The sequence below is a fragment of the Anguilla anguilla genome, chromosome 3, assembly GCF_013347855.1.
Source record: "Anguilla anguilla isolate fAngAng1 chromosome 3, fAngAng1.pri, whole genome shotgun sequence".
NCBI lineage: Eukaryota > Metazoa > Chordata > Actinopteri > Anguilliformes > Anguillidae > Anguilla > Anguilla anguilla.
In genome coordinates this window covers 49,011,166-49,036,918 of record NC_049203.1, presented here as the reverse complement: position 1 = coordinate 49,036,918, position 25,753 = coordinate 49,011,166, and the positions used below count along the sequence as shown (strand labels likewise).

The following is a 25,753-nucleotide window of genomic DNA, read 5'->3' as shown; positions in this document are numbered from 1 at the left end:
ACATGCTGTTTTTAGTAAGGCTATAAAAAGTAAGCCAGCCACAGGCTTCCTTTTGAATCTTACAGAAACAATTTAGGCAAGATGTAGAGCCCCCCAGATAATTCCAGGGGGTTGGGAAAAAAAATTAATGAATTTACCACTCTGTTGATCAAACATCCTGAAGTAATTCCTCAATAAATGACTTCATTCTGATGGGGGAAGGAGAATCTGGAATAAGTCAATATTTTAAATGTGGGGGATGGGGGACTCTAATGCACAGCTGCTGTGTGCGTTGCTGTGGCTGTCATATTCGAGTCTACTTCTCCTAAGCTTTCTCACGCTCACAGAGCAGAACCGTCATGGTTTCACCACATCCCCATGAGAAAAACAAAAAAAGTGTCACCCCAGCTTTCCGGCACTTGACACAGCACACTGGCGGTTTACCCGTGGAAATGGACTATACAGAAACAACGATAAAGTCACAAAAACAACACTTGCTCAGGTCCTTGTGGAGCAAAAACAGATCAAAAGCACATTTCCCCGATTGCTGTCATTATTTGTGATGCCAGGCCCATTCAGTTCCCACTTCCAAGTAAAGCAGTGTAAAACTGAGGTAGTGGCAAAATCACTAAAGCTTTTACTTAGCACCACACTTAAACAGTGTGAACATTTACAGACCTTATTAATTACTACTTCTTTTTCTTCAGCCTGACTAAAAAAAGACAGATTCAGCCACAAGCACTTGCAAAGGTGCACTCCTACTGTGATGCAATTTGATACAAAACGACATAGCATATCCCCACCATACAGTAATGTTAGTTCTGGAAAATTCTAACCTGTGCAGTTAAGTTGTTGCAATGTCACAGCTTAGTATATCTTTGTTATTCAAAAATCAGGGTAACTAAGCTAAAATATGGAAGAAGAAAGAACATAATTTTGGATTAATGTCCACATACAAGAACAATATAAAAAATACAACCTTTATCTTATCACTGAGCATGTCTTGACTGAAAAGATAAAATACTATTAACTGCAACTGAATTAATCAGGCACACTAGTGACAGCACCTTCAGTCTTGGATCTGAATGCAGGGATGGATCTGGTAAATCTGACAAGCCAGGGTGTCCAATATGCCAGTGCACATGAAAATAACTGAGCCGGCAGTCTATGACATTACTAAAAAAGTGATTTAGCAGAATTACTGGAATGAGAACAACTCTACTGATAACCTCACAAAGAGGTTGCTTGTCTGCGGTCACATTCAGGGATTGGCACTCCCTGCGGTTACTCCAGCAGTGACAAACTCAGAAGCCAGGCCCCTTCCACGATAAACACCGGAGCTCTCGCTTTCCTCTCCTTCCTGCTGCAAGATGTAATCTACAGAGTAGAAACAATCAGGCCTGTGGACGGGGGAAGCCAGGAAGTGGGGTGGAGGAAACTAAGAGAAAGCCAGTGACCGTGAAGGGCTCAAAAGACCTAATGAGGCAGCCAACAAGTTTACTACTCCACCTATTCCTGCAAGGGCCACATATTTCAAATACCACAGTGATAGTCTTACATTTATAACGCATACAATCCACAGCATTTCATTAATTTGTTAATGTCACTGATCGCAACTCTCTCCATATCATAATTTCAAATCTGAAGAACACATTGATTAACGACAAATGATCGTTTTTATCAATGTAAAGTACTTTCCAAGAATTATTTGCAAAGTTAATGCATGTCAACCACAATACAGGAATGTAGGTATTTTCAAAATTCATTTTCAAAAATAGGACTATTGATTAACAAGGCCTTCAATTATTGGCATGTAAAAGTAATTATTTTCTTTTCTCACTGTTCTCAATTGTTTTGACATCACCTATTTTTGCCAGAATAGTTTAGTCTATTCTTGCTATAAAAGCTAACTGAATCAAAATGAAACACAGACTGGACCACACACCAGACAAGTTCACAGATAAAAACCAAAAAACTTGTCAGGTCTTGCCTTGTCACTGATTGACACCGCAATATAATTTGTATGTTTCAAAGGAATGCAAAATTATAACTGCAGGTTAGTACTTATCTAAATAATTACATAGCCGAATCCACAATTTACAAATTAAGTCCTAATTTCCAATTATGTTTCCACATTCCGTTGAAACATGAAACATGTTATTAGTTTGTCAAATAAGGGCAAATCTCCGTGATTTGTACCTTATGGAATGGCCTAATCAAGGACATGGAGAGAGTGTTTCGAAATCATATTATTTCAACAATTATAAAAATGTTGATTTTATCATTACTTCAGATACTTGCCGTGTTTTTAAAAGATCTCCTGAAGCAGTCCCAATGAAAACATCCTCCTTAGTCATTGGCTTACTGCTCAGTGTGAGGGCTAAATTACATACAACAGGCAGAACTGCTCCAAGCTGACCTGCAGAAAGTTTGCTAACAAGCTCATCGGACAACACGGAGAAGTGGTCTGGCTCTCCCTCAGCCCTGCGCTCAGTGATCAAAACCAGATGCAGTAAACACGGTTTCAAAAATGTTTTTTTAATATATTTTTTTATATTTTAAACCAAGATACGTCTTCTGATTGCAAATGCTATCGAAAGCTTTTGGATTCAAGTGGGGTTGAAAATGAGAGACAACCCTGACAGTAGACACAGAGCTGAAACCCTGCCACATATGGGATCCACATAGCTGCTGGAAACAGCCAACAGACGCTACTTAGAGATGCTTCGACTAATGACACCAGGCTCTAAACTGGATATGATGCACAGTACCTATAATCAAAAGTAAGTAAATGATCACACCCCAGCAACAAGGCCATTGTGTTGCTCACCACACCCAAATTTAAGGTTTTGAAGCACAGCAGGACAAAGCATGCTGTCCAGCAAAGTGTTCGTAGAGTTATTCTGTAGGGAGCCCATGCTGGATCTGCTCACAGTGACTTCTGTGATTTGGGAATATCCTGATATACCTGTTTTTCACACACACAACACAGTCTAACCATTGTTGGAATGTGCCACAGAACCCTCTGAATTCAGAGAGCAGAGCTGAGGGCCAGGGCTGATGCAGCATCCCAAAAAGCAGCCTGTCCAGAGTGAAGGTCACCATCACAGCTTTTCCTCAGCTTTTTCCCTGAGGACGCTAACTCACAATGACCAGGGATGGGGGACATAACAGTAAAACAAATAATAAAAATGAAATAATAACAAACGTACTATTAAAATTTTATTCTTCCTTGCATTATTAAAAGATGAATGTCACTGTGGCTGTACATACAGCGCAAAGAGTAAATGGAGAAATAATTTTTTTAAAAACCCTGTTCTATTAAACATCCTTTGGATCGTGAGACACTGGAAGGCCAGGCGAGAGGATGTATGCCTCTTTTCTGCTTTAGTGAAGAACATCTTCCTGAGCGCCTGAATTTCCTGTAGTGTTGGTGCCAGACAACATTCCATTGTCAATGTTTCCAGTAGGAACCATTATAGTATGCATTGTGTCAATGGGAAATGTGAAAAGGTCCTTGTTTCACAGTGGTACGAACATCCCAGCCTCAGTACTGCACGGAAATAAATCAAACTACCAGATCCCTGGCCTTTCATGTTGGCATGACCCTTTAGTTCTATTTACTCATCCAGTCTCATTGCTTTCAGTTCATCCTCAACTCTAGATAGGATTAGCAATGCAACTCAGAAACACGCTAAGGTGACTACATTCAATAAGCTTTGGGGGGGGGGGGGCTCTCATGAAGTTGTTCATTGTAAGTGAGGGGGTGTGGATGTTGTTATGTGTGATGTTATTCATTCCATAGCATTTATTGCCGGTTATTCAAGATTAGCAAGCAATTACATAGACAAAGAGCATCTAGTACTGGATGGACAATTTTTGGCTGAAATACAGGAAGTGAGCCTTTCCTCAATGGGATGCCTACAATAAAGTCTGTGTTCAACAGAGCCTTCATCTGTAGCTATGCAGGAGCAGGAGGGGGTGTGGCTGGGCCGAGGGCGATGCATGGCGTGAGACTCACCAGGAAGTCGTCCATGGGGAACTGCAGCATGTCCCTGAGGACATCGCTGAGGATCTGGGTCTTCCTCTGCACCAGCACATTCTCATAGTCCAGCGGCTCGATCACCTTGGGCTTCACCTGAGCACAGCACACAGCAACATACAGTCACAGCCTGCAGATCACTTAGCACAGAACGCATCAACGTACAGTCACTTAACACAGCACACAGTCACAGAGTGCACAAATCACTGAACGCAGTACGCATCAACATACAATCACAACAAACAGAAACATACAGTCATGGCTTGCACAGATCACTTAACATAACACACAGCAACATACTAAAAAGGGAGTTGTTAGCATGTCACTCTCCAAAAGAAGAGAAAAGAAAATCTATATTGAGCCAGCTGACACAAACCAGTACTAGAAGGCAAATCCATCAAGGGCATGAGAACACACCATGACTAATGTTGTAAGCATTTCATCTTAGACCCCCCTGGACTGATAGGCTACACTGGCAAAATGCCAAGTCAAAATCTCAAAGTTGTTCCTTATCTTGCAGTGAGCTATCTTGCAAAATCAGCAATACAAAAAGTGTTGGTGTGAACCACTTGCATAAGGTCACAACGCTCCAAAATGAAAATCACTCTACACAGCAAACTCAAAGGATTAAAAAAAACCCTCTTCAGACCACAAATAGAAAGAATGATGGCATATGTGAAATTACAGTAACCAACTGCAGGAAAAGTTTCACAATAAAAGGGGAAGCCGCTTTGTGTGGAAAGGCCACAGTCACCACCAAAGCCAGGGAAATGAGCAGCGCTGTTTCAGGTCCCTCCGGAGCTCCGTGTCCAGAATGACAGCTCAGCAATGCACCACATGCACGGTACAGTAATTACAACACAAGGTCAGTGCTACCAATAAGGATGACTCAAAAGACTCAAGATTTCTCAATGTTAGCAGGAGACTTTGGAGTGACCTTCTCACTACAAAGAATAAGGCTGTCCGTCCGTCCTCTGACCTCATCTGGGAAAGCATCCTTCATGGTTTCAGAGATGAGCGGGCAGGACTTACTGAAAACACCACAGCTGAACCAGGAAAATATAGCAGAGAAACCAAAAGTGCAGATCTCAGTGGGAAAGGGGTTCTACACCACCCACAGTCTGGTACTGAGTCACATATCAGCCACAGGATGGGTCTGGTTGGAGGGCTGGCCTCAGATTTTTGAGGGTAGCATTCTGTAGGTGGACTGAGCATGCTCAAAATGCCTGAGTTACAGCTGTAATCAATGGGAGAAACAGGGAAACCCAGAGAAACAGGGCCTGGGTCTCAGGCAGAGCGGTGGTACCAGCCGCTGAAGCCCGAGAGCGCATACCCCATCTGTTAACCACACCATGAAAACCTGAGCAGACAGCTACTGTTTCCCACTGAGAATACATGGGGTTGTGTCCAACCGGAGGTCGAGAATTACCTCACTTCATGACATCACACACACGTCACTAATGAGTCATGGAGGAGCCCTGTACCAGGCTATGCCAGGTTTTACCCTCCTCCAAGATACAAATCAGAGCACGCAAGGAATCCTCAAGATTCATCCTGTCCAATGAGGAAGTGGGTCGTAAATTAGCCTCATTTCCACTCATTATCGCTCAACCCCATAACCTTCAAGCGCCTTGCGCAATCTGTGAGGAAAGAGGGCAGATCCCCACGCAAGATGACAGGTGATGAAAACACAGAGGCTTCAGCAACTTCACAGCAGCCTGAGCACAGCCAGGACAATGGAGCTCATTCAGAGCGCTGGTCACACTTGTGTACAGTAGAACCCTATGCCTGCTGCACTGTACAGCGAAGAGTCTCCACTACACTGCTGCACAGATACATAAGGCAGTGTGTGGCTCCATTCATTCATGCTGCAGTTCACACAAACACAGCACACAAGCACAGTATACCCAAACTCTTCTACAAACCACAAACTCCTAAAAAACATAAAGCTGAACTTCTATGCCATTATGAAATACTGTAGTCCTACAGGAGCTGGGACTACTGCCTTCAACGATCAGTCACAATTAACGAGCATCATCATCTGTTCTACGGAAGGCAATCATTAAAACCAGTGTGTCTGATTTAATACACATATAAGCTACAAATCTTATTGAAAACAGTAATTAACCAGGGCACCCTGGAGGTGCAGCCAGTAAAGGCACTGAAATGTTCTAATCTCGCTGGATCATTTGTTGGCTAGTGATGGGGCGACCCAGGTCTCCACAGGAGGGGTAGTTGTAACGCCCTCTCATTGCTGTCCAGCAGGCAAACAGGCAAAACAGCATGAGGACATTACATTGCCTGGTTACAGTCACAACAAACCAGGTGAAAATGTGGCGGGCGGTGCTCCACTAGCATTGGGGGAGGCTGGTGATAGTGTTCACTTCCGGGTCTGTGATAGATGTCACAGACGAGAAGGACTCCTAATACAATAGTAGGCCTATCCTAAATATGGCTTAATGCTTAAGTTGCAGCAAAAAGTTTCAAAAAGGCACAAATGCTTATCCTGTGTATATTCTGGTTCAGTGTTGAAATTATATAAAAAGTTTGCACAAACAATTCCCAATCAAGTTATATTATTCTGTTCTGCGGTATGTGAAAGAGTCATTCTGCAACTGAAAAGCTCTCTCCTTTACCCTTCATTTGAATTAAAGGGTGAATTAATGTGAAGCAGTGACTCCAAAACCTTGTGGGAGGGTTTTGAGGGGGGAATGGGAGAGAACACATGGAAAAACATACAGTACTGTATATAAAACACTTTGTCGTGAGATTCACAGTGGTCAAATGATTAAGTGAACCTGTTACAGGTCCATAATGTTCTAACATGCAACTGCATTTAAGCCTTTAGTTTTCTTGTCTGAACATATTAAAGGCTACAATTTACCAAGAACTGGGTCAGAAAATGTTCTCTCTTTAATTGGGTTTTAGGCACAGATGGTTTGGGAACTGCTGATCCGCTTAGTACACACTCAAAACCGCTCTGTCCTTTGGGAGTGCATGTGGACCTAGGCAGGGACACTGTAGGCAAGAGCAAAGTGCCCAATGATGTTCTTCAGGTAGACTAAGGTAGACATGATCCAGGCTGTACTGTTTCATAACAAATTAAGTGAAATGGAGTGCAAATTCTTGAGCGAAAGCCAGCTCCCTACATAACCTTTCCGGACTTCAGGCATGAGCGTATCACACTAGGCCCCAGAGAGAAAGAGAGAGCCAGGGAGAGAGAAAGGCATGAGGTTGAGTCAGGCCTTAGGGAAGAGTTACAGTGTCCACATCTGGGGCTGATGACTGCAGCGTGCTCTCGGAGGGATTGCCTTGGACACTCATGCGTTTGTTTGCGCTGAGTGGACGCGCTATCAAACGCAGTTCTGCTCAGCGCAGACTCGAGAGCCAAGCTGCTCTTCCTCTTAATGATTCAGAAGGGATCCTCTGACACAAGCGAGTGTTCTATCCGCAGGCGAGAGTGACCAGCCTGGATCACCAGACCGCAATATATTACAGCATCATCCAGAAGAGACTGCACACACTTACACGTGCATGCGCACACACGCTCTCACGCAAACACATACGCATACAGAAATGCACACGCACACATGCACACATAGAGAACACCCCCCCCCCACACGCACACATGCACACATAGAGAACACCCCCCCCCCACACACACACACACGCACACGCACGCACATGGAAGGAGTCATCAACAATTAAGCCTCATGTACACAACCACCTGCATCCAAAAGGAATGGGAGGAATGAAAACAGGCATGCGTTTTCTCTAAACAAGCAGACAGAATAAATGAGTCAGTTAGAGACTGCTAAAAGATAGCAGTCCAGACGCTCAGCGATCTTACTCATATTCTCGCTCCTGTCACCACCAACACGCTATGCCTTCATTAAAATCACAAACCACAGAGCCTGGGTGTGCAGCCCCATTCTGCAACACTAGCAGCCTGTGGTGCACAACACGTCCTCTCAACACCCGTATAAACACCCTGTAACTGCTTTCCATTATGAACTGATAGGAGTGTGCAGTCTCTCAAGAAATCCCGCATATCTCTCAAATCTGGGCGGATGAAGTTTAAAAAGCAGGCCGTGCGAGACCGATACTCTCACCAGGAGTTTCTCTGGAGCGCTTCCAGCATGGTCTCCATCACAGGAGCGATCAGCAAACGCCTTCCTCCTCATCATCTGGCACCGGCCAGGGAAAATCCCTCATCCCGCGCATATCCCGCAAACCCGATGCTGACCGCCCGCTCCCGCCCACATTACAGTAAACAAATCCCGTGGCCACAGTAAAGCATTTTCAAAAAGTATGCGTGCGATGTTGTTTTACAGTAAGTAGCCTACTTGACTGAGCTAATTAAATAAGAACAGCAGCTGGCAGGAAATCCTGAAATGGATCATAACTTGTGACCTCTGTGCTAAGTCCAGAACAGGTTTGGAAACCATAGTCCAAATTCATGCCACACTTGTTAATCCCATTCCTCAGTTAGTTGTTATCATTTTTACCATTCTCTTCTCCCCCACTTGTGGCTATAGAGGTTTAGTTATCTTTATTTTCTTGATTCCCCTAGTTTATCATGGCACTGCTGAGCTGTAAACAGCCCGAGCCCAAGCTCATTCCCCCATAACCAGAGTCCTTTCTGTGGCCCTCCCTTTCGCCCTGCGTATGCTCGTATGCTGGCTGATGTCTTCCATATGCGAATGTCAGCAAGCAGACTGAGCAAACTAAGCAAGCGTAAGCGCCAAGATTAAAGCTCTGTCCACTGACTGCAGCCACATCGACCCCCTCCACCTGCAGACTGCACTTGTCTCCAGCGCAACAGCTATGTTTAGGTGGAACAATGCCTTTCTTAGCTCACATGCAAGCCATAGGATATGGAGATAATAACTCAAATCACTGCGATTTAAGCACTTGCCAACTAAAATAACGGAACGCCGGCGCACATTACATAGAGAGGAGTTCAATGGCGTCATCCTCCAAATCCCACCTCTACCTAAGACTCTTGTGTTCCTTAATAAAATGAGGTAATGTTCCTTTCCCAGACTGGGGTCCCACCAAGCAAGGCAGAACTTTATGTGATATGATGTGAAGGCAAACGCCCAGCTTTGGACTTCCAGTGCCGTCAGCCAGTGAAACTCTTCAATAACATCAACCAGAAGTGCCAACACAAACATTTCAAATGAACACACTAATTATCTGCTTGATATAGGCAGGTAATGTGCAATCAGTTGAATACACCCATGCATCAAAGCCTATCTGAAAGAAAACACTTACTTGACACAGAATGTCAGTTATTTACCCCTTAAGGAATTTCACTCCAACCAACTGACAACAGATGTAAATGTGCAGTGTTTCCTCAATCCCAGTCCTGAAGAGTGTAACCTGTGCACAATCTACTCAACTTGAGTTTTTCCACCAATACTTTTGAGAGCTCTTTGTCCTGACTAATGACAATGACAAAGTAAACCTGCACCATGTTGTATTTCTCACCATTAAGATGACCTTTCTGCTGAGGAAAATGGATTGCTTCTAGAAGATGCGGTTTCAGTAGAAAAATTCTACTGAATTGTTTTCACTATATCATGTTTGTTTTCATTTTATGTTGTCTGTGAAGCACTTTGAGCTTCAAGTGGATTATATTAAAGTATGACACTATGAGGTGCTATATAAATGAATTTCTTTATTATTATTATTATTATTTAAAATCATAAACATGTACACATATTATTATTACATTATATCTGAGTATATTAACTCTCAAGAATATGACACAATGGCTAGTTATTCTGCCCATGCCCACTTGTAGCACTGGCAAAGCTCCTGGTTCCTCTCCTCCAATGCAAACAAAAGCGCTTTTGAAACTAGAACCTGTTTTACTGTGAATAACTGGTCAAATAAAAGACAGGCATTTTTCATGTGAAACTGAGACAGAAGACCGGGTTCAGAAAAGTGAGGCCAAACTTCAAACACCTGATTTGAAGTCAAAAAAATGTCTCATGAAAAATCCTCAGAACAAGTTAAAAATCTTCAAACACTGTTTATATCAGTTTCAATCTCCTGTCGCATTTGAGTCAAACCACACCAGCAACATTTTTGTTTCCTCCTCAATAACCCCCTAAAACTGCTAGGCTAACTGTGATAAATGACACAGATAACATGAAAAAACTAGATAAATGAACTAGAGAAACAAAGTTCTAAATTAACCTTTCAAAAACAGTTTGCCTTCTTAGGTAAAAGCAACCAGGCAATTATGAACCCCACTACAGCACCAAGCACCAGGCAAGTATGAATCCCAATACAGTTCCCAGTGCCAGGCAGGTATGAACCCCAATATAGCGCCCAGCGCCAGGTGGGTGACTTACCGCCACCTGAGGCACAGTGTCCACCTCTGGCTCAGCCGTGCCCAGGCTCCTGTACTGCTGTGGGGACTCGATCACCAGCTCCTTCTTTGGAGCTTTGCTGGCCCTTCCTTGCATTGTCAAGCGCGGCAGAGAGACAGAGAGAGTTCCTTCACAATATCCCAGAGATCCGAGGGCTGTGGCCGACCCCAGCAGCCAGCATGTCCAGCAGAGCAGCTCCCCGCTCCCGATCCAGGCGACTAAAAAACTTCAGCGCTCTTCTCTTCCCCTCACTGCTGCCGGCCTCTCAATCACAGCAGCTCAGCCTCGGCCGCCCGCTAGGGAGGGCTTAGCCCCTCCCACGCTACAGCGGGGGCTGTTTCCACCGACCCACAGAGAGCGCTCGCGCGCCGCCTCCACAGCCCCTCCCACAGCACCGCTGCCCCGGCCGTCACCCGACTCCTCACCGTCCACCTGCGAGATAAAGCCTCCAGCATCCGGGCGGGTGAGCGGAGACAAAGGAGGCGCATTCCAGGGCTCCCCGAGGAGGAGCTCACGGAGCTGCCCTGCCTGTCAGAAGGCTGCAGAGGGAACGTTAGACCGGGCACGGCCTTCGCGGGACAGGCACGAGAGCAGCAGCAGCGCGTTCGAGGGGGGGCTCCTGCGCTAAGGGGCTCGCGCTGCGCCCTGCCGAAAGCGCGGAGGAAAGGAAGTTGAGCGGGGCAGGCAGGCTTCGCACCCCGCAGCCCAGCGCTCTCGCTCAAAAGGCAGACAGCGTCGGGTGGGTGGGGGGAGTCTACACCACCCGACAGCTGCAATAGAAAGAGAAACCCAACACCGCCTCCACACCCGCTACACAAACCGATACCGCAGCAGAGCTGAGTTTACACTGACACCGCTTCAGTACAAGCAGCTACTCAAGTTCACTGGACAAAAACTCAGAAGTTAGAGTTCTGAGAAACAACAGAAGTGGGTAAGAAAGGATATCTTACACATTGCAAAAGGCTAAACACATTATTCTATGACAACTATCGTACAAATAAATGTGTGCAGAAACCACCTTTTTTATTGGGGGTGCCTGGTTGAACTTGTGGAGAGTGAGAGAAATTCTCAAGGAAGGGTGGGTTTTCTGGTTTTGAATAATTTAAAAAATACATCTGCCTCTGGTCACTTCCCATATCTGCCCATTCAAAACACATTCATCCTGAGAGGCTGACAAGAAGTTTGGGCGAAAAGAATGTGCTAAGTGCCCATGGCAAAGAGCCGAGTCACAAATTAGACATGCTCACTGGGGTGTGAGACAGGCAAAAAACAAAACAAAACAAAACGACAAAATTACAAAACAAAGCATCTCAATATGGACGAAGAACGAGCCACCAGGAAGTGGACAAGTCTCAGACGTACAGACACAATCAACAGTGAACCTGCTCAGGCCAAAAGGAGCCCGCAGCTGCCAAGACAAGCTCCACAGATGCTCGGTCCACAGTAAGCCTTTGAGAGGCATCTTTACAACTTCTGTCTGGGTCATTAAAACAGCCGGTATGATTTTCTGTTTCGCTGTCTGGGGAAATGGTGGACCTGGTAAATGTGTGTCATTCCTCCGGCTCACCCACACGGTGGGGGTTGGGTGCACATGGGTAACCTCATCATGGGCAACCAAACCAAGACCCGACCCCTTCCCCTTCTTCGCAACCCAAACAGAGACCTCACGCTTATACCCAGAGAAAAAAACCTGCTGCTTACAATAGTCTTTTCTATATCTCTTGAGAAATAAATCTGATTCTTATTTTGAGATCAGTGACCTCCGAACTATTTCTCCTAAACCCCACCTTCAGAGAAATGAAGAGTAAGGGCATAGATCAATCTAAGACAAATCATGGATAATTTGAGGAGAACAGGAAAAGCATAAGAAATGCAGGAGTTCTCACTGAGTTGTCACAGCACTTAGAATTAGAGAATTCTCATGGGTTTCTCCTTGGATCTGGCAGTTATCTCATTAATTTCAGACAAATAGAAGGCGTTGGAGTGAGAGTAAATCTCGAACATTGTAAGAGCGCATATTGTTATCTTAGAGAGACAAGTGAAGGGTTATTTCTCAGGAATGGAATTTGAGAAGTATGAGAAAATAGTCTAAATCTCACATTGGTGTTGAATGGAGCTCATTTCCGTCTAGGAGAAGTAAATGGCATAAGGAAGATGTCTTATTTTGAATTCTCCTTTCCTCTGAGTACACTGAGGAAATCCATATAAAAAATTTGCAAAAGTGCACGATGAAAGGCATGATTTTTCTATTGGAAATGTAAAGTAAATGACTCAATAATAGCATTTTACTTCGGTCCTGAAAGAAATTCCAGGGGTAAGTGTAAACTCTTAGACAACCCCTTACAATGATTATCATCATCTAAAATCACCTAAAATTCTCAGAAATTGTCATATCTAGCTACAAAACGGGGTAGCGCTGGACAAAATTCTTTGGTTACAGTATATGCAGTGAAAAACACCTCGACAACAAAACGATGTACAAATGGGAAGATAATTCATAACGAAACAAGCTCATTGCGGAAGTAACGCAGGAAGCCCGTTTCTTGCTGCGGAGTTGGAATCTTCTGTTGCAGACCGTCACCAGGCTTGGACAGGAGGGATTAAGTGTGGCTCCTCTCTCGGTGAGAGCCCCGCTGTTGTTCCATCTGCCAGAGGGGCATTCCATCCTGATGTGTCCCCGGCCATCCACCTCTGAGGTGGGAAAGTCCGAACTGCTCCCCCCGAGGGGGTGGGGTGGGGGAGGGGTGGGGGTTGGGGAGTTGTATTTTCACGGCTGTGACATTGTTACACACGAGGAGGAGTGTCCCTGTTGCTGAAACAGCTGTTCTTTCCCACTATCGCATGCCCAAACAAGCCTACAGACACACACATGCCCACACACACAAAGGGGGGCACATACACAGAAACAGCACATACACACACACACACACGCACACACGAAGGGGGGCACATGCACAGAAACAGCACATACACACACACACACACACACACACACACACACACACACAAAGGGGGGCACATACATAGAAACAGCACACACGCACAAATGCATGCATGCGTGCACAAAGCCACACACACACACACACGAACATGCACGCACATATGCACACATACACACACACATACACACAAAAAGACACAAAACCACACATGCATGCAGACTCTCTTCCCCTCTCTCTCCCTCACAAACACACACATACAGCCCTGCAGCCGATAGGCCATGTTGTGTTCTCAGCACTGCGAGAGGTTCTGCTGCATGAAGCAAGTAAAGTGACATAATCTCCAAGAGTAAGAGTCATCAACAGCATGGCTTCCTTTTAGTCCTGACATGTCTTGCTCACGGTTATAAATATACTGTCCGTTTGGACTTAAATTATATTAAAACCTGATTATTTGCTGTATGATAGAATGAAAAGCACAATCTTTTCAATTCTTTACCAACTCCATCATTGCAATTCAATTTAACGCCTGAGTGCCATCAATTATCTTTGATATTCTGCACAACAAATGTGAACTCTAAAACCCAGTGACCTTGATAGCTGCTACAACTCTAAAGGGAGGAAGCATGATAGTTACCACAGAGACCACCTTTATTTTCACCATAGGGCTTTTCAATATTAGCCAAACATGCTGAAACGCACACACTATGACTGGTAATGTTTACATGCTACATTAAAATTTGCCTCATCTCTGACCTCATCCCCAATGGTGCAACATCCTCTCCCACTCAGTCAGGAACACTGGCTGTTCTACCCAAACGTCCCTTTTCAGACTAAACATTAATGTTTGCATTAAAAAACACAACTAAACTGTTTCTCCTTTCATTTTACATGCACCTTGATTGAAACTCTGCCAAATGCATAAATTGTAAGTATTAATGTGAAAACAATTTATATTGAAGGATTCATGGTTTCTACTTCACTGCCAATTAGCTCAATTACAGTTAGCCAAGAGCGGGCAATTGACAGAGCACCACACGCAATGCATTCCCAACTATTTTGATGTTAAATCTGGGGCCAATGAGTCACTAGGTGATTAAGTGCAGGAAGCTGGGCACAGCAGACTTCCTGTTTTAAGCAATCTCCTTCAGAGAGAGGCATCGTGGAAATGGGACTTCCTCTCCGCACTGCAGCTCTGGCTGGAATTCCCATCTGGTAAGTAAAGCTGAATACAAATTCTGCTTTTACTCTGTGTTTCTTTGGAAAATTGAAAGGCCCTGTCACTTACAATATTTTTGAGGCTACAGAGGCTCGACTTGACAAAGAGCTAGCAGCAAACTTTGCTGCCCTTCCTGCTTTGCATTTCAATTTTTTAGTATCACTCCCATATCAGTTACAAATACATCCGTTACAGATATGGTTCCCTCTGTCAAAACCAAACAAGTAGTATACAGTGATGAATATCTGATGGGGGGCCTAATAAGGAGGGCATAAGACATGCAAAGCACATTACAATCCACATCACAGTCTCATTAAAGCTAGCTGCCTGCACTGTTCCATTTCTAGGTCCCTCTATTCATTATTACTGTGGCTACATCCTAGCATCCCATTCCTGAAGAAAGGTTTGGTCCTACTTAAGTCACATGACCATACCGATGCAACAGACCTGGCTAAAACAAAGCCAGTTACCTTTCAGTAATGAACACTGCCGAAAGCCGTATTCTGGCAAACTAACTGCCATGATTTTTTCTCTGTCATTCAGATGATTAAAATGGCCACAATGTCAAAGCCACAGCTGCTGTATTTTTTTAGTCCATTTAAATTGGATCAGAAGTTTAAGGAGAGCGCTGTATTAATGAGGACAATCTCTTACCCAAGTCTCCTGGGAGTTCAGTCAAAATTGATTCAGGTTACTTAAAAAACCCAATTATGTGTATCTGTAATACAACATTGAATGCAATGCAATGAAAACGAACACGCACACAAACACACGTACACACAAACATACAACACTTTATAGTGCTGGAGAGACTGCAGACCTGATTTTCTATTGCTTCCAAAATGGAGACCTCTAATGCAATTTTTTACACTCTTAAATGTACTTGAAAGCAGATCCAGAATGGCTCTGAAAATGTGCTGGATGCTGAGAAGTGCCAGTGTCTTAGAGAGCTATAATGTGTCTGTTGTCACAGAGTGAAGTCAGCGCCGCACTCCCAGAATGCACACACGCTGGGCCAATCCCTCTCCTTCAACAATACCAGGTCCAGTCCCACAGTGCGCCTGCCAGGACGCGGTTTTGGGAGTCTGCGTGTGTCTGAGACGGCCCAGGCTGAGGGGCGCGGGCGACGGGAGTTGCGTAACGCAGGCTTGATGTAATAGGCGGGAGCCTTTGTTTTCCCAAGACCCTGCAGCAGAGAGGGTGTAGCCTGGAATGCAACAAAAACACATGTCCCGTCTTCACCCCACCCTTCCAGGAATGTGAGCTCAGCGGTCAGCCGGCCCTCGGCCAGGACCCCTGGGAGATCAGCCAGGCCAGGTGAGACTGTGGGTCTGGAGAGAGAGCATCCAGGCCAGGTGAGACCGTGGGTCTGGAGAGACCAGCCAGGCCAGGTGAGACTGTGGATCTGGAGAGAGAGTGTCCAGGCCAGGTGAGACCGTGGGTCTGGAGAGATCAGCCAGGCCAGGTGAGACCGTGGGTCTGGAGAGAGCATCCAGGCCAGGTGAGACTGTGGGTCTGGAGAGATCAGCCAGGCCAGGTGAGACCGTGGGTCTGGAGAGAGAGTGTCCAGGCCAGGTGAGACCGTGGGTCTGGAGAGAGTGTCCAGGTCAGGTGAGACTGTGGGTCTGGAGAGAGAGTGTCCAGGTCAGGTGAGACTGTGGGTCTGGAGAGATCAGCCAGGCCAGGTGAGACTGTGGGTCTGGAGAGAGCATCCAGGCCAGGTGAGACCGTGGGTCTGGAGAGAGAGTGTCCAGGCCAGGTGAGACCGTGGGTCTGGAGAGAGAGTGTCCAGGCCAGGTGAGACCATGGGTCTGGAGAGATCAGCCAGGCCAGGTGAGACCGTGGGTCTAGAGAGAGCACCCAGGTCAGTGAAACCGTGGGTCTAGAGAGAGCGGCCAGGCCAGGTGAGACCGTGGGTCTGGAGAGAGTAGCCAGTTCAGGTGAGACCGTGGGTCTGGAGAGAGTAGCCAGTTCAGGTGAGACCGTGAGTAGCCAGGTAATGCAGGACAGGAGAGGCGAGGACATGCACTTAATCGTAATGCACTCCTCTCTGTGTGACATCAGCGATAGCAGAGCTGCTAGTCAAGACCTGTCACTCAAAGTCACGTGACCACACAGTGCAGTTCTGCAGAGCCACGCAGAGACAAAGAGGACAGTTATACAGGAGTCTGAGGTGTTCCTGGAAAGGTGTGCATTCCATCAGATAGTATTTCCATGCACGTTCTCTGTCCTGAGGCGCGAAACAGTCAAACAAGCGCAAATATCAAAGAACAGCAGTCACTAAGCACCACCACGTTTTACTCCAGAAAAGCCTAGTATGGTACTTGTCTAAATCACTGTGACGTGCGTCAAAATCTAAAACATGCTCCAACTGACAAACACATTTGTTTTTGCTTTCATTCCCCAGAGGAAAATCTGGCAAACTATACGAACCCTTACTTTTGGTTCATGCAATGCTATTCAGACTGGTCCGCAAGAGACACATCCTTAAACTATCTTGTCAAAGGCATCCTACTTTTACGCATCTGTCTTTGTTAAAAACTGTAACCATTGTCGGAAATCTTCGCAAAGGATTTGCGGCCCGAAGGACAGCAGGGTCACGCAGCTGATATCTATGCAGGAGCTCCAGGGCTCGGGATAATGGTCCTCTGTCCCAATCAGTGCGCTAGAGGCCACGCAAAGGACATCAATGTTATCAGGACCCAGGGGCTCCCGCCTGCTGATGGAGTTACAGCACAGCCTGAAAGCCCAACAACGGAAACAATCACAAAAGGGGGAAAAAAAATCACGCAGTGCCTTGTTTTTTCCCTTCACTAACGGAACAGCCCATTGTTTCCCTGCTGGAAGCTCTGGAGAAAGCACGGCCTGTGTTTGCAAAGGCCACAGCTGAAGGCTGCCATTTTCCACTAGTGATGAGAGAGAAGAACTGAGAGAATTAGAAGAAGAGAGAGAAAGGGAAAGGGAGATAGATCAATAGAGTGAGAGAGAATGAGTAAGACATTGAGAGGGACATAAAGAGAGGGAAAGAAATATATTTATAGAAAGAATCAGAGAGAGAGAGAGAGTGAAGGAGAGAAAAAGTAAAAATGGATGAGTTTTTGGGCATTGAAGGAATGCAGTAATCAATTGTCCCAATTAATGCAGTCTAGTTTACATGTAAATACCAGACCTTGACTGGCAAATGTGAGAAATGGTAAGAACCAGTGACTTCTTCATCCTGAGTACCACAAACATGCAAGAGCCTTTAAATACTGGGGATCTACTGACTTGGCTCCAATGCTGAGTTTTCTAGTTTTGTAGTCAGATAAAGAACGTAATCTTCATTATACAAACAAAAGCTAATTTCATAAATATCTTTATTAGAAGCATATGGATGACTCATGTAAGTACGTTCCAGGAATTCTGGAATGAAAAGTCAAGAAGACAATGAGGTCATTCTTTTTAAAGCTGTAGTGGTCCATATACTGTACCATAATTCTGTTTATTAAGAGGAATAAATCCATGGGTGATCTAAGAAAATCATAAATTCTGGTCAACAGAATCCATTCTTTGACACCTGGCTTTCATCAAAAAGGCAGGTATAAGTCAATGAGCGAGCAGTATCCCTTCTCATCTACAAACACAAGTAAGCTTTCTTGTGCACAGGACCAATATTTTAGTATTTGCTATGTCAACGCATCTCTACAATGCAGTTAGTAACTTAGGAACATGATTTCTCAGAGCATTTGATTAACTTGCCTCTCTTCTGCAGTGTTCCTTTGAACTTTAAACAGTAAAAACTGCTATGTTAATGGTGCAAACACACCAGAGAAAATAGTAAATAGTAAGTAATAAATAATCAGAATATTTTTGTATGCAGACATTATTCTCGAGATGAATACATCTCAGCAAGAAGAAAACATTTTATTGAGCAAGCTAATAAATACAGAGCTGCTCATTCGCCAGTAATAAATCAATCAAAGCAAATCATTCCTCAGCTAGGCCCTCAAGCTTGCAGATCCATCTCATTCACGGGAATCCAAAGTCAGGTCAACCTTTGTTTGCCAAAGACATCTTTGTGGGGAGACTTCCTTGTGGGATATCCAAGTTCCCCTTCTGGATCGATGAGCCCCTTGAGGAGAGACGTGAACGCGCCGAAGAACAAAAGGGGCGTGCTGGTGTTGTGGGATCGGGTGCAAAAACAGAGCGATGGCCTTTGCAAACAAAGCCGTCTCTGATGAAAAACACAGCCTCTCTAATTAAGTGTGGACATTAACGACCGGGTCCTGTTCCTGGACTGCCATGCACATCGCACAATGAGGGCAAATCCAGCCGCATTTACACAGCAACATTCATCACCTGCCCTAATCCACTGCCTTAAGTGAAAAAACCACAAGCTCTTCAGTTAGAAGGGATAAAAAGGACAGCGCTCTTTAATAAATATAAAAAGAACGGGACGTTAACACCATACTTGGGAATATTCATTCACAATATCAAACTGTGCTTTATTGCTGTCAGGACCGTACAACGTCAAATGCCCAGAGAGGAGAGTATAGGCATGCTCCCCTCTCTACCTCGCAGTTCTTCTGCAGTAAATCCTATACTGCACACACATTACAGGAATTCTCCTTTATTCTTTCCAAGTCATCTGAATGCCAGACTCAAATAAAATACTGCAAAGGTTCACTCCCCATTCACACCTTTGCTCTGCAGTTTCTGTCCTTGGGCAGCCATTCTTGGCAAATGCATGCAAAATGTATTCATTACAGAATGAACAAATGTGGAAAAGGAAAAATGCACAGGCTGACAAAAAAAACAATTTCCTTTAGACTGCGTCAGGCCGCTAATTCAATGAACTCATCTCGTCTCATCAAAGCTTTGACTTGGCAGCACCCAAGCCAGTTCACCTTTCCACAGATGTGATCACTGTCACTGGACTGGTAAAAACAAATACTGTCTGCCTCAGGAGAGTAGTTAACCAAAGACTAAATCATTTTCCAAGAACCAGTAAGTAGGAGCAAGCCAGCACCCCAAGGAGAATGGTGGACCAGGCTGACATCCAGCTCACAGCCTCGACAGTATCTAATGACTTTGATGATGAAAGATTCCAGGGACTACAGGTGAAAATTAGCCTTTGGCTAAATCTGGCATATTTACATTTGTTGTTGATTAATATGCACTGTCCCTTCTTAAATACACTAACTAAATAAAATAAATAAATAAATAAAATTCCCATTGACTTCAACTCCCTGCCTGCAGAATCCCTTTTCAGAATCACCTCTCAGTATAATTTCACACACGAGGCATGGCAATACAATCAGACACATACAGAAGCTCCTTTCAAATTCACATGGAGGTTAAGTTTGGTTCACATTCATTACTCAATCAGAATGCACATCCTAATTTGAGATCTAAATGACATAATAAAGTTTTCACCAGAGGGACCAAAGCCTGTTTTCTATTATGCACAAAACTGATGTCTGAAGTAAATGGTCTAACCTTTAAAATATAATACAACAACACTGTTGCACATACACTGAAAATAGCTTAACTGTTGTAAATGTGTGCGCGTAATTCACAGACCTCAGAGAACAGGGATACTAGATAGACACTGCTCATCAAGCCTCTGATTCTGACAAAAAATAATAAATAAGACTCAGGTACAATGTCAAAGAGGAACACATATGGCCAGACCCACCCCATATGCCATCTACATAGTCTCTCTCTCTCTCTCTCTTTCACACACACACACACACACACACACAGCCAAAAGCACACACACACACACACACACACACGCTCACACACACACACACACACACACACACACGTACGCGCGTTACCAGTGCTCTTGTCGGCCATGTCCGGGACTCCCTGTGGGCGGGGGCTGGTTCGCCCTCCCCAGGCCCGCTGGGCTCAGTCACGCTCTTACAGATGTAGCCACAGTTGCTCTGGACGACCGTGCGGAGCCCCTCGAACAGAACCATGCTGGTGGTGCAGCCCATCCCAACACCCGCTCTCAGTCCATCAGCCCTCCCAGCAGGTGACCCGCTTTCCTCACCTCACCATCCTGGGGACCTCCCCTAACCCCCCTACCGAGCTGAGCCACTAACAGGCTGAGACTCTCCAGGACACAGAGAGAGAGAAAGAGGAGAGGGAGAGAGAGAGGGAGAGAGTAAGAGGGGAGAGGGAGAGAGAGAGAGAGAGAGAGAGAGAGAGAGAGAGAAGCAGGCAGCAAGGTCTTAGCAGTAGAAACAGCAGTGTCCCACAGGGCAGATCAGGTCCATTCTGAGTGGTATGAAGGATGCTGAGTCCTGCTGCGGCTGGTGCTGCTTGTTCAGCTAATGGTCTACTGCTAGCCACTGCCAGCATGCGTCTGATGCGTCTGATGCCGAAACGGTCTCTCTCTCCCTCTCCCTTCCTCCTCTGTGCTCCCCCCTCCCTCCCCGGCTCCCTCATTCCCAGACCACTCTTATCATTTTCAATGAAAACTTCTGCGCACGCATATCGGAAGCAAGAGAACGAATGCATGTGTATATTCCCAAACTAACATACACTTAACTAACACAGTGATGCACTTGCCTCACTGTCTGAACTTAGCCCTGATGTCACCAGTGTGAACTTTGACCCAGAGTCCAACGGTGTGATGCACATTTGACCATAGCATTGCCTATGGATGGAGGGTCAGTTGTCGGCCTGCCCGTGGAAGATGGGGGCAAGTGGACTGCAGAGTAAATGGACTGAAAGTGTACACCCCCATGCCTTGGAGCATCAAAGAGGCTAGCCGACAGTTATGAATAGAGACACATTATGAACAACCCAGACTGGCTAGACAGCTCCAAAGATGAAGAACAAAACGGCTAAATAACCACTTCCTTCAGTTTTAAATCAAACTCCCTCACAAGCCAAACACACCCCTAAAATCTCCTTATGTAAGATCTCCTCATCTGTTTGGTGGGCCGCAGGGAACCCAAATCAAACAAATTTCGCAAAGCTAGACTGTTTGACAACTGAAACAAAATAATGGCTCAAGGTTAGAACTGAAACAGCTCTTCTAATTTCCTTCCAATAGCTCTCTTAATGGTTTAGTTTCAGTGTGTTCTAGGGGTGTGGGACATAGGAAAGAACAGTCAAGTCGATGATTATTCCTGGACTTCTTCCTTGACACGGAAAGATGCATACTGAAGTCTAGATCAGATGATTAACCATAGTTCACCTAAATATAATAATCATTAAGAAAAACACTTTAATTATAACAGGACAATTGAGAATATTATATTACAAAAAAGATATTTTGAAGCTTTTGCATAATATCAACTGCTCCAAAATTCTGAATATTCAGACACTAGCCTAAATATTGATTTTCTTAAGCCAGACAGAACTACTAAAAAAATCAAAGGAATAGTTATAATCCACATTACATCCAGATGAACAATTATTTACAGTAGAATACTAAATTTGGCTAGCTTGTTAAAGGCTTAAATATACACTGCTATCTTTTGACTGCACGGGTCGTTCTCCATTTACATAACATTCCAAAGGCTTTGAAGAGTTTAAGCCTTTAATATTAATACAACATAAAGTAAAGTGTACTCAAAATAAAAGATTAGGCACAAGAGCTCAAGGTGAAAAGCCCTGAACTACCAAACATCTGACTGCTTATTGAAAAACACCGTATCACACGGTTGTAAAGTAAAACTCACAGAACCATTTTTATTGACCCATTCTTATCAGTGACAAGTAAGTAACGTTATACATTTAGCATATCCAGTGTAGTTGGAAAATGTCCAGAAGTAAACTACTGTACTACTGTACCACACGGACAGGGCAATCCTATTGTACCTTAAATGCCTCTATCTATGCATTTATTACTATCGTAATTTATCTATATTTTTTATTTCAGTCTACTACAATGTGAAGCACTTTGGGCTGCATTTCATGTATGAAAAGTGCTATACAAATAAAGTTTATTATTATTATTACTGTCCTTTATGTCCTATTACAGGAAAAAAGAGCCATCAAACAAAGCGAGCGTGAAAGGTGCGGTCTCTGACGAAGGAAACGGACACTGTCCATCTTTGTTTATTTCTTTGGTTTTGGGGAGGGGGGTGGGGGCTGTTTCCCGCCTCTGCGTGCCAATTGCTTGGGTCCTCCAAGAGAACGCAGTCGTCCGGCCGTCACTCAAACTCCGACGGGCACGGGCGTCACAGCACAAACACACAGGGGCAGCAACAGGAAAGCAAGGGGGTGTAAGCCCGTTAGGAAGTCTCATTTTGTCTCAATGAAAGAAATGATTTTGGTTGTGCTTCCAAAGACTGAAGACTTCGGAAGCTCATTTTCTTTAAAAGCCAGTTGCAACTGTGATAGATATGCCTGATGTACATTTCACACTTTGTGTAGCTTTCGAACAACAATAAAACTATTGAATGCACGCAATGGAAACATATATCATTGAATCCAAAAAGAAACATCCTCACTCAACAGTAAGACTGAATATTTTGTTTGTATATAGGGAGATTTCATGAACTAGGTAATCACATCCTCACTCTGATGTTTCAGCATGACTGCCATCAGCTGGGCCAAATCAATGGTGACTAAAGGACAATTCATTAAGAGCACTACATTGGAGGACTAATGATGAGCCAGAAGGTCAGTGAACCCACATCATCACAACACAGCTGGTAATGCTATTAATATGAGAACAATCACCCCTCTAATCAAGGAATGTGGATGCTTCTACAGCAATTCAAAGGTACAGCTCTCAGTATTCACTTTCATACATTACAGGCTCCTGTATCTCCTGAATATAGATGTCTATGTTTAATATTCAGTGCCATAAAGAATGTTTATTATTATTATTATTATTATTATTATTATTATTATTATTATTACTAGACATGAGTACAAGAGGAGTACAGGTCAGGCAGACCCCTCATGTGTACTGTATGTACTAAGGAGCAGGAGAGAAAGTCCCCCTGTGAAAAGTCCCCCTGTGAATGATATGAATATTTCAGCAGCTCTCACCCTGACACCCCCCCCCTTTTTGTCAGGTCATACACAAAGCTCTGGTGCTCCATATGGGCCCTGAGGAGGGTGGTGACAGAGGGAAGGAGGAGAGGGAGGAGTGCGGACTGCAGTTACCCTACCTGACGAACCCATCTTTTCTCTTCACTTCCTCGCAACCTACTTTAATGCAGCGCTCCGTCCACCCATCCCTGCCCTCTGTGACCCCATGAAAGTAATCTCTTGCCTGCAGGACACAGATTCCATACACTCCCACATGCCAGAACTAGTCTACGGCAACACCAGAGAGCATGTGTCTCATTTCAAGGTGCGTGCAAGGTGCAAGCCATATTTCTTCCCCCAAAAAACTAAAACAATCCTGAAGCAGGGGCAGCACACATTGTCAGCGAAAAGGACCTCCTGCGAAATGTGTTTAGAGAACCAAGTGCAACATCTGGCAGCCAAAGCAGCAGCGTGCAGCAGAGTGTACGCTGTCAAGGCTGGGGCCCCTCTCCTCTTATCAGGCAGCCTAGCAGCCGGTGCTTCTCAAAGAGGCCTTATCGGCGCGCAGAAGAATGCCGTGAGACCAAAGGCTGTGACCAGCGACCATGACGTTCGCTCCGAGGTCCCCACGGCGCTGCTGCACCGCCCTCATTACCACACCCTGAGTTACCACCCCGGAGGGCGCTGGACTGGGCCTCTCCCCTCAGCGCACCGAGACATCCTACCACAGGGAATCATGGGACGGAAAAAGCGGCTCAGTGTTCATAAATCCCCGTCGGGTGAGAAGAGACGCCTTGCCCATTGAGCAGAAAATACCGCAGTGACAAAGTAAGAATTTTCTTCATATTTTTACTGGAGAAGGAACAAGGCTAAGATGTGCCCTAAGTGCACCATTTCAAAATACAGTGTGAAGACTCATTTATTCTACAGCTGCAGCTGTAACATCAGCCAGAGGATTAGTTGTGCCATGCCATCTCAGTAGCTTTCCAACGTAATGGCTTCATGACATTAGAAGTATCCCCGGGGAGGGCATTAGGATAATGAATGCTAAATAAAGCCAATAGTTTGCTTTTAAGCATATTAACAGACTCTAATTCTACAAATAAAGCTAATTCAAACGCTTCAAGAAATAGCCGCAATACTGGATTAACTTTAGAGACAGGGGTCTGAGGTATACTCTCCATCACCCCAAAAGTGTGCATCTGATTCCCCAAAAACATTACACAAATAACAACAGCCCTTCTGTGGGTATCACGCATTCCTCAGGTTATCTGGAGAATACAATTGAACTCTGACACTTAAACTCCGCCCAGTCCAGGAGTCTGTATGCGCCTTTTGTTTCTAGCGAAACCTTCAAGAGCAAAACTTTATCAAAAACAACCACAGGCCATATGACATCGTTATGTCTGACGTCATACTGCGTGCTGGTTTAGGTGACTTTAGCTGTAGCGACAAAGAATGCAGGTAAAGCAACTGATTAAATATCAATTTTATTTTGAACAGTTAGACGCCACAGAACAGGTCATTTTCACAAAGTAATGTGCAAAAGGAGAAGATCACACTTCTATGAATAGTGACGATGCAGAGAGGAAAGGGCTGCATTGTGCACGGGGTGCAACTGTGCTCTCAGGAGATGTGTGAACTGCTCTAAATTTAGTGTGAACTGACAATGACTAATTCAGGTGGGGCCTTTTGCTGAGTCACCCAAACCCAGCTTCCTGTTCCCAAAGCAGCAGGCCCACAGAATTACCTGGTCCCACATCACACTCGCCCCCCACCAACAGCATCCTCCAGGAATGCGATAGCTTCAGAAAAAGAGAACACTTTCACTTTAAGCCTGTCCAGCAGGGACAGCGCAACCATCGTGATGTCATGCCAGACACACCTGGTTATCCAAAAATAGCAGGAGCAGAAGGCTTTTTCCACATTTGTCACAGCAGGGCATCCGACTCGGTGCATCCTGGGAAATAAGACTGAAAGCTCTGAAGGACTCAGCTGATCGGTACGCGGAATGAATCATTTTCATGCGCGAAGGGGGAGAACGTAAAACTGACGCGTACGGTGTGCGTGTCCCCTTGCGTCGGTGTACGCATGCGCACATGCGCATGCTTCCCAAATGGAATGTGGTCAGACCGACCTACACGACTGACAGAGGCTCGGCAAGTCACTCCAATTGCTGGGAAAGGGACCCATGTGACGCTGCTCT

The 25,753-nt window shown here is 44.9% G+C and overlaps 1 protein-coding gene across 12 annotated transcripts in view; it reads right to left on the bottom strand.

Annotated features, from left to right (window-relative positions):
- Positions 1-25,753, bottom strand: part of LOC118222980 (dedicator of cytokinesis protein 9-like) — a 105,722-nt gene that overhangs the window by 53,085 nt on the left and 26,884 nt on the right. For 6 of the 12 annotated variants that reach the window (XM_035408980.1, XM_035408981.1, XM_035408982.1 and 3 more), the window contains exons 1-2: positions 20,385-20,634; positions 4,001-4,117 (exon numbers count right to left, since the gene is read on the bottom strand). In XM_035408980.1, the coding sequence (XP_035264871.1) occupies positions 4,001-4,117; positions 20,385-20,546 (279 nt within the window). In that variant the 5' untranslated portion in view covers positions 20,547-20,634. Of the gene's footprint in view, positions 1-4,000; positions 4,118-10,386; positions 10,815-20,384; positions 20,637-25,753 lie in introns of those variants that run through there. The other 6 variants (XM_035408983.1, XM_035408989.1, XM_035408992.1 and 3 more) reach the window with 3 other exon arrangements.